General features: G+C 35.9%; 1 protein-coding gene across 2 annotated transcripts; it reads right to left on the bottom strand.

The window, feature by feature from the left end:
- Positions 1-1507: 1507 nt before the first annotated feature.
- LOC9327795 (germinal center kinase 1) lies at positions 1508-7263 on the bottom strand. 2 transcript variants are annotated; one of them, XM_021011479.1, is made up of 21 exons: positions 7046-7263; positions 6563-6697; positions 6135-6191; positions 5908-5935; positions 5703-5825; positions 5456-5567; positions 5315-5352; positions 5155-5208; positions 4720-4788; positions 4474-4590; positions 4321-4389; positions 4160-4239; positions 3835-3963; positions 3509-3758; positions 3167-3253; positions 2892-3056; positions 2693-2805; positions 2477-2609; positions 2217-2344; positions 1953-2108; positions 1508-1868 (listed from the first exon to the last, which is right to left on the bottom strand). In XM_021011479.1, the coding sequence occupies exons 2-21, from the start codon at positions 6655-6657 to the stop codon at positions 1829-1831; spliced, it is 2043 nt and encodes a 680-aa protein (XP_020867138.1). In that variant the 5' UTR covers positions 6658-6697; positions 7046-7263; the 3' UTR covers positions 1508-1828. The 2 variants fall into 2 exon arrangements, with proteins under 2 accessions (XP_020867138.1, XP_020867139.1); XM_021011480.1 differs by having other exon boundaries at positions 6563-6711; positions 7046-7239.
- Between the last annotated feature and the right edge of the window lie 2508 nt (positions 7264-9771).

The following is a 9771-nucleotide window of genomic DNA, read 5'->3' as shown; positions in this document are numbered from 1 at the left end:
AACCCCTTTTAGAAAAAAATTTTAAAGGGGGTTAAAGGGGTTCCCCCATTTAAACCCTTTTTTAAAAGGGGTTTTCCCCAAAAAAAAGGGGACTCCTTTTAAGCCCATTTTGTTTTTTTTTTTTTTTGGTTTTTTTTTTTAAAAATTTTATTTTTCCAAAAATTAAAAAAAAGGGCCAAAAAATTTTTTTTTTTTTTTTTTTTTTTTTTTTTTTTTTTTTTTTTTTTTTAAAAGAGCAAAATATTAAATATATTTAAAACTAATATTCTACTTAAATTCAATTTTTGATTAAAATATTTAAAAGAAAACATAAAACCACGTTTCCTATAACATGGTTATGCGATTATGGCGGGAAAACACGGGTTTACGGTTTTGCCGGAAAAACGCGAGTTTATAGTTTTGGCGGAAAAACGTGGGTCAACGGTTTTGGCGGGAAAAACACCGGTTTGCGGTTTTGGCGGAAAAATGCAGGTTTACAGTTTTGGTGGAAAAACGCGGATTTGCGATAGCTAACAGGCCGAGATTTGACGGCTCGCATTATTGACGTTGGATTTGTGGGTTGCGTTGTTGGTGGTAATGTTGAGATTATCCGTATTTTGTTTCTAAGAAAAAGAGAAAATACAAATCTGTGATTGATTGATTTTTTTTTAAAATCGTATCAGTGCTGGAAATACTACGTCGAAGAGCGAAAGCCACCGAGTCTGGTAAGAATATGTTTCTATTTTGTTTTTAACATTTGGGAGGTAAAATGGAATCCCCCATACACTAAACAAGGCTCTTTTTCATTTTTGAAGGTGAGGAAATGGCAAATGCGAATGAAAAGGCCTGATTGTCCTCAATGAAGAAGAAGAATAGTTTGTGTTAGTAACTTGATACGAGACTATGGTTAGGTTGATTAGGGTACGCTTAAGCCTTTTAATTATTTAGTTTTGGTGTTCTACTTTATGAATTTGGTTTTCATATTTTAATTTCTATGTTAAAGTGTTTTTTTTTCTTTGCATGATTAAGTCGGATGAAGGCGTATATAGGAGCACCTCCGTCAATGGTATGATGGAGGTTCTCTAAGGGTCTCTATTCATTAATAAGAAAGTATACTATTAAGTTATTAACCTTAATTTCTAAGAGAGACTAGGGTTATAGATGTTTCTTTGTGTTTTGTAGTTTCTGTTTGATGCTGCTGTGAACGACATAGTCCGTTATAGATGTCTTCTAGAAGACTGATTTGGTGAGTCCATTGGAATAGTGAGGGCTGGAGGTATGCTTCTTCGGTTTGCTGGGCATTTGAGAGTTGGGACTTAACCATCTAAACCAAGACCGAGCTAGTGTTCCTGCAACTTGAGGATATGTTTTGATTCACTACAGGTCCCCTCATGGTAATAACTCTTGTTAGTCAAAAGTTTCAGTTTACAGCTGCATTGAGTTGTCCGATTCATGAATCACACAAATTGCCAAGAAATTGATGACTTTTGTTATATGAGAGAGAGAGTTAAAGAAAGAGAAACAAAAATAATGATAATGAGTACTGGTTTATGAATGAAATGGCAAGAGTGATTACATATTATCACAAGATAAAGGCAAGCCCTTAATTATACAACTAAGAATAAATATGCTTCCCCTCGAAAAAACCAGGAAGGGAAAATAAAGATAAAACTAAAGAGCCGAAATAGGAAGGAAATGACAATTAAAAAAAGAAAAAGAAACTTAAAATTTATAAATACACCCTTTTTCTGATGAAAAATTTATACACATAAATACCAAAATTCAATGCATCAAATCAATGTAAAAGACACACAAACAACATTCTTACGTTCTGTCTTCTGTGCGTGTCTCAACTTTGGTTAAGATCACGCGATGTTTGACCTAGCCATCTGCAAACACAGAAAAGAAAAGATTTGAAGTTATTAATCTGTTTTCGTTTCAGGAAAAGATTTAATGTTAATCATCAGTCAAACCTTGAGAATAAGAATCTTGCAAGTGGACTAAAGTTTGCATTGGAACTAAATTCTTTGCTAGCTTGCTTTCTTTTGTTCTCTGCATCTTTGTTCATTGTCTTAGCGAACACACGGATCGCCATGTCTTGCACTTCTTTCACTGACACTTCCTTTGTACTGTATGACGATTTTCGAGGTTCATCAGATCAAAGTATTGACAATAAAACAGACTGATATATACTGTATGCAACAAGTGTGTATATGTTCTTTTAGAGTTTCCCGTACCTTCCCAACTGTTCGATCAGTTTGGCAATAAAAGCTTCAGAAGAACCAGGCTTTTCGCGTTCCATGTTCACTAAGGATCTCGAAACTCTATGTCCAACAGATCCTTTTGAGTCGTCACCCCCGACAGCCTACATTATTTGCAGCTTCTAACTCAAAACGAAACTTTTTTATCTCAAAATTGAAGACAACTCCCAACTCACTGAGAGAAGTAAGATGCCAAATGTGAGTATAGTTTATAGATATCATAAGTAGGAGCTTACCTCTTTTAGGGATGGTAATAGCAATAGTGACAATGATGCAGACAATGATGCTAATTTGGAGTCATCTTCATCATCACTCACTTGTTGTGATCTTATGACTGGTTTCTGTTTATCAGAATGATCACGGGAATTTCTGCAAGGTAACAGCTTTCATGTCAGAAATAACAATACAAATCCTGTGACCAGCAGAAGCTTAGTATACATAGACACACTAACCTCAAGTAATCAGAATTATCTGTTGCTTGTTCTCTTCTTTTGTTAACCTTCCCATTACCAAGTTTTTCCCTAGCATTTCCTCTTCTGAAACCTGCTTCAAGTGCTAATTTTGCCTGAAAGAAGAACGGAAATGAATAAGAACACAGTAGAATAACTTGTAATTTCAGACACAACTTCAAAAGATAAAGTTTTAAACAACCTCTGCAAGATTTGAGATGCTATCTTCTGAGGCACTGGAACTTCTTTCTTGAAGCCCTAGTCTAGATCTTGGTGTTCGAGGTGATCCAGAATCATCATTCTGCCCACGGACAACGACTGTTCCACTTGTAGAAGCATCATCAAAAGACGTATACCTGTTGGCAGACTACACGGCAGAACTGGAATTAGACATCTTGGAACCGCATGACAGGACTAAGGCAAAGCACACAGACTTGCTTTATAAGTTATAAAAAAGAGAGGAAGAATTTCCAATACCCCAGAGCTTTGATCACGATACATTGAAGATGGCTGAGAGCTTCTCGGAGATCTTATGACAACAGTTCCAGAACCACTTGAATCATCCTGAAAATTCAGAAGGACAAGGATGAGAAAAGTATGATCTACCACGTTCCAGTTCTTTTTATTCTATATTAATAATCCTTCTGAAGATGTGATAATCCTCCAAATGAAAGGAACTTAAATCAAATTGAAAATGGTTAACTTGAAACACAACAGATCATGATATATTTGTGAAGTTCAAGAGGATTTCCCGTGCAATGTCTGCTAATAAGAAAGAATGGGACTGCATCTAGGCACACAAGAGGCTAAGGAACTTACTTCTTCTTGATTGTCATTCTGATAAGAATCTCTTTTATTAAAACCTCCTTCAGAGATTTCAGGGACACCAAAAGTGGATGACAATTGACTACCACTGGCTCGTGATGTTTTTTGAGAAGTCTGATTAGAACTAACTTCTTGGCGCCTTTCCCTGGCTTGTGGAGGTTTTAAAGCTCGAACAGTTCCAGCACCCTGTGAACCCCCAAAGCTAAAGTCCCACCCCGCATTTCTGACAGTTTTTACCTGAAAACTGTAGCTCCAAGTTCTTAAGATTTTGACGAACAAGAAAGAGAGAAGAAATCCCAAGAGTAGACCATTTATCGCACCTAGTTCCAGAAGTTCCCTGGCCCCTCTCATCTCCAGCCACTCTAACAGTCCCAGAAGATTCCACGGGAGATTTTGGACCGTTTGTTGGAATCTCTTCGTCCTCTTTTACTTGGTATTTTGGCCGCTCTCTTCAAACAAAAGAAAAAGAACAGCATTAGAAATCACCCTGTTCTGTATTTTCGCTTGGCATATAGCAGATCGGAAAAAACGAATCAACTGAGGAAACAATAAATCAAACCGCATAGTTATTGTCACACAATAAAATAAGCGGAGTAAATAAATTATAACCACAAACCAACACTGTTGGAAGAACAAAGATCACACCTTATTCTTTCAAGTAGTTTCGGGCTTTTCCTAGCATTCTTTATAAATCTATGTTTGAGAAGTTCTTTGGCACTTGGTCTCTGAAAGTATAAGAAAGAGTTGTATGAGAGATCTTGCATTTTACTGCTGACAATAAAGATCAGAGACCACACTACAAGTACCTCAGCAGGAGCCTTTTTCAAGCAGAACGAAACAAATTCCTTCAAAGGACGTGAAAAATGCTCATCTAACTGCGGAGGAAATACAAAAGTTAAATGTCTAGGTCGTGAAAGGCGGCTTTGCAATCAAGACATATGGCAGTATTAGGATGAAACCTGAGGAGGGCTTTCCCGGGGAATGATAAAAAGCACTCTCATAGGATGAAGGTCAGCAAGTGGAGGTTCTCCTTTTGCCATCTCGATCATTGTTATTCCAAGAGACCATATATCTGCCTGAAAAAAATCAACCCAGAATCAGAACAGACAAGATTAGAAAGGGCTACAAAACAAGTAAAGCCAGGGCATACACAAGATTGGGTAAACAAGAAGAACAAAAGAAGCTACGGTAGATGGACGAGATACCTTCTCATTATACCCTTCTGAGTTCTGAATCACTTCTGGTGCCATCCAAAATGGTGTTCCCACAAATGTCTGCCCATTTTATATTATTAGCGAATGCAGTCGGAATAGTTGTATAATAACATCAAAGCATCACAGGCGAGAACTCAACATAATATAAAAAAATAGTTATCCTTCAGCTTCCATAGGACAACTTATGACATGAAATTCTTAAGATGTTCAAACATTGGAATGATTAGACTATGGAAAAGCATGCACAAAATTATGTGACGTAGTGCATGGGAACTGAAACTGCACAAAGCCACAGCGACAAGGGTAATAAAGTGAGTGGGCCTATTTAAGAACATTCTAAATTACTAAAACAGTAAGCACAATAAATGACGAAGAAAGAAACACGATATAGAGTCAGGAGATTCATTAGTATAATAAGATAAGCACCTTTCTCCTTGATATTGTCCGGGTTAATTGTGCAGAAACACCAAAGTCCGCAACCTGATATGCGTGAAAGAAGTTCGAGATCAGCTGCGCAACTAAACCACTCGGACATAAAAAGAAAATTTAAGAAATTAATCAAATAAGTTTAAGAAGTAGAGAATACCTTAACATCACCATTCTCACTCAACAAAATATTAGCGGCTGCAAAAATAGAAAGAAAAAATTTGCCATGCAATAAGCGATGAGAACACGCAGTTGGATCAAGAAAAGCCATAACATATTAAAATATATTAGCAGAGAAAACCTTTAATATCTCTGTGGATTTTTCCCTCAGCGTGGAGATATTCAACAGCATGAAGTAGGTCGCGCGTAATACAAGCAATTGAAATTTCATCCAATGGATTACCCGGTTGAAGCTACACTCACAATACAGTTTATTAGATTAAAATTTGCACAAACGAGAATTAAAGAATAAGAAATCCACAGAGATGTGTGCATCATCACACAAACAATTTTATATCTCAACTCAGAAAAGAAGTGAAATAACATACAAGGTCAGCAACTGAGCCACCAGCCATATATTCCATGATGATCCATAACTTGGTTTGGTGAAGGTAAGAACCATAGTATTCGGTAATATATGGGCAACGGCATTGTGACAATACTGAAATTTCCTGGGGTTGATAACAAAATGTGAACACGAGAATCCTGCATACTAACACTAACCAAAAAAATCAAGGTCAATCCAAGAGATACCTTCTGTATATCTTCAATCTCGTCTTCTCTGTCACATATGAAGCAAAAGGACTAGTTAGAAAAGGGCACTGAGCATTGTGGTATTCTTTAGACATGAATACTACAGCCGGAAACTAGAGCTATTTTATAGAGAAATCAAATATAGATTACTGACTTTAAGAATCGCAAACAAGTAGCATATAAAAGAATACCTTTGTAAATACATAAAAAAAAATACAAATACTTACGATTCTTCCAAATCAATAACTTTAATGGCAACATCTTTGTTAAGCACCGTATCAAACCTGATAATCAGAGGCAACAGCTCAGCACATGAATAGGGTAGACGTAACTAATCTTAGTTAGTCCTTATTGGACAAGATAGAAAACTAATGCAAATCAGACTCTCCTAGATCAAGGCTGGAATGGGATAATATTTATTCCATAAAATTCTGCTTTTTCCCACTTGATATCAACAAACTCTCAATTTCTTTCTAGCAAGAAATGTCAACATAGTGGGTCAGATTAGTGCTCACATATCAGTATTATTGTGTGATAACCAAAAAAAATGCTTTCATGAGTTTCTATATTCCAGATGAAAGCACATTTATCAGTATCACTCTATTATTTCAAAGTAAAGAAGCTAATAACTGCAAAATCTTAAGAAAATACTTACGCTTTGTAGACATCACCAAACGATCCTCTTCCGATTAACTCAAACTGGCTAAATCTGGTTCCAGCTGCCTCTTGTAAACCAGCAACATCATCCATTTCCACAACAAAGAAAGAAAAAAAATCACCTTTTTCCCCTCTGCAAACACTAGACTGCATCAATAAATTCGCCAATTACAAGCAGAAGAATTTCACTTGCAATCAAAATACCCCAAATTGAGTCAACCCTTCAACTACTACACAGCCAATTCCCAAAACTGAGATCTATAACTAAAATCTGATTATCACAATGCATATATACTCTTTACTCGATACAAGCAACGAAACAAAAGAATGAATTTTTCCACTATAAGATAGCAAAAATTTCAACATAGACGTAATTTGAATTTTCTCCAATTGGATCAATCAAAAAAGCAAAGAAGTCCCAAAATTTCAACGATTACGATGTGAAAAATCAGAGAAATTTCCAGGATCGCATTCAGATTACCTTATAGGTGAACGAAGAAGACGCGTCGAATATATATACAGATCTTAGTTTTTCTTCCTTAGTCTTCGTTCTTCTGTTACTTTCCCAAGAAAATTCTCTATCCAATGCTCTCTCTCTCGAGCACCAAGAGATCGAGAAGAAGAACTTCGATTATGAAGTTTTCTCGATTTTGATTATTCAATTTTTCATTTTTGTTTTTTTACTTCTGATTTTTTGGTTTTTTGCCTTAAAAAAAATAATAAACGACCCGACCCGACTTGACTAACTTATCCAGCTAAAGATACACGACCCGACCCAATCTTACCGAGTTCATAAGACAGGCCCAGCCCAAAGATGAGCGTTTTAGTTTAAAATTAACTAAACCCAAGCAGAAAAGATGCATTGATTAGTGGGGAAAACGGTCATTTAATTCTCCTAATATTTGCAATTGACACTTTTATTCCCAAACTTTTCGTGTGAACAAATTAATTTCTCAATGTGTAGTTGACTTAACACTTTTGGACAAAAAAAATAGTCAACGTCAATTAATTAACAGCAACGTTAAAACTTCGATTAAAAATCTCATCACCCCTAAAAATCCCCAATTATTCTTCTTCTTCCCCCAAATTGAATCCTAGGGTTCTTAGGCAATTTTAAAAACCCAGAAATTGAGTTCGATTGAGAGTGATTCCCGACATCACGAAGCTATTACCATGACTAAAAAAAAGAGGAAGCTTCAAAATCGAATCGAACGTGATGCCCAAATCGAACCCGAAGTCACAGAGGAGTGAGACCAAGTTGAAGACGAAGGAGCCGAATCTCATGATTCTAGTGTTGATGAAGATGACTGTCCAGTTATCGTGGAAGATAGCAGAGGATATACAGAGGTGCAACCATGTTTGGCTTGAAATGAAGAGGAAGAAGATGATGGTCTCATCGATGTTGAAATCTGCAACAACTTAGAAGACCATTTTGGGCATGATGCATGTGAAGAAGCAACTGATGAAAATTCTGATGACAGCGGAGATGACATCTGGGACGACGACAAGATCCTTGATCCATTATCCGACGATGACCAAGAGGAAGTTGAGAGACCATTCACTGATGGAGTTCAACTTGATGATCTATTAGCATTGCATAAGAAATTCAACAATGTAGATGAATTCAAGTATGCACTACTCAGCCCCGGCTCAATATATTTGAGAGCCTTAGGGCAAAAAAAATTTTTTTGGCCTATAATTATATACAAAGAGAAAATTTACTTAATTTTTAAAAATTTTGCGGAGTTTTTATAGTAAAAATTGTTATTTTAAAAATTTTGGGCCTTTTTATACATTTTCTTATAAATAATTAGGCCTCTTAAAATATAATTCTCATATTAATAATATTTTTAAAAAATATTTGGGCCTTTTTATATGTAAAATTTTTTTATAAAAAAAAAAGCTCCGGGCCGTCGCACTTCCGCCCTACCCATCAGAGCCGGGGCTGGCACTACTCAAGTATTCTCTTAAAACCGAATATGATATCAAAATGTTTAAGTCATCATCTGATAGACTTGGGGCAAAGTGCACACAACACATCGAAGAAAAGTGTCCATGGATGGTGTATTGTTCTTTTGAGAAGAGTAAAAGCAAGCTTGTAATAAAAACATTCCGAAATGAGCATGTTTGTGTAAGATCTGGTTACACAAAGCTGTTGAAGAGCGGAACTATTTCTCAGTTGTATGAAGAAAGACTGCGACTGAATCCTAAAACAAAATCGCAGGAGATGGTAGATGAAATCTCAGTTGTATGTCGGGAATCGCTCTCAATCGAACTCAATTTCCGGATTCATCGTTTTTAAAATAGCCTAAGAACCCTAGGTTTCAATTTGGGGGGAAGAAGAAGAATAATTGGGGATTTTTTGAGCTGATGAAGTTTTTAATCGAGCTTTTAATGTCGCTGTTAACTAATTGACGTTGACTATTTCTTTGTCCAAAAGTGTTAAGTCAACTACACATTGAAGAATTAATTTGTTCACACGAAAGTTCGGGAATAAAAGTGTCGATTGCAAATAGTAGGGGAATTAAATGACCATTTTCCCTTGATTAGTGCTATTTTTTTTTGGTGAATAGTGCAAATTTTGTTGTTGTGTATTTTTCTTATGTTTACAAAATCTGAAGCCTTGTTCTAAAAATCGGCCGCCTAGGCACTGGTCGGAAGGGAATCGCGGCGATTTTGTCCAAATCGGTAAAAAAAAATCACTGGTCCGATTTTTGTTCGCCTAGGCGGGCTAGGCGGCCGCCTAGACGGCGCATAGCCCAATTTTTTTTGTTTTAATCTAAAATTCGAAACATCCCACTTATATTCGTAATTTGTATAAAAAATCATAATTTTGAGCTTAAAATCTTGTTTTAATGTGTTTAATGTAATTTTTAAAACGATATTATGTTTTTCAAACATTAAATAGCCCTAAAACTAATCTCGATTAATCTCCATTTAATCTCCGATTTTCTTGCTAGGCGCTAGCCCCACCCTCACTGCCCGACTAGCGTCTAGCAATTTTTTGAACACGGATCTGAAATAATTATTTAACTAAAAATGAGGAAAATATTCGAGTCACTTGATAAAAAAATCCAAAACTAGTATTTTTGACTAAAATCATAATAAATATGTATTCAATTTTTTCCAAAAGTTGATCTAATAGATATTTGTAAAATTTCTTTACACAAACTAGAAGAAGACAAAAAAAAAAAAACATGGAAAACA

This window comes from Arabidopsis lyrata (genome assembly GCF_000004255.2).
Source record: "Arabidopsis lyrata subsp. lyrata unplaced genomic scaffold ARALYscaffold_1, whole genome shotgun sequence".
Lineage (NCBI taxonomy): Eukaryota > Viridiplantae > Streptophyta > Magnoliopsida > Brassicales > Brassicaceae > Arabidopsis > Arabidopsis lyrata.
Note: the sequence above shows the minus strand (reverse complement) of the source record. Positions and strands in the feature narration are given on the sequence as shown.

Bases quoted from the DNA above. Each gene is read 5' to 3' on its own strand.
- LOC9327795 (XM_021011479.1), bottom strand. From the start codon at position 6,657: ATGGATGATGTTGCTGGTTTACAAGAGGCAGCTGGAACCAGATTTAGC. The intron at 4,240-4,320 runs GTACTTGTAGTG...TTATACTTTCAG, and splicing joins TGAAAAAGGCTCCTGCTGAG to AGACCAAGTGCCAAAGAACT. The intron at 3,964-4,159 runs GTGTGATCTTTG...TTTTGTTTGAAG, and splicing joins AAACTACTTGAAAGAATAAG to AGAGCGGCCAAAATACCAAG.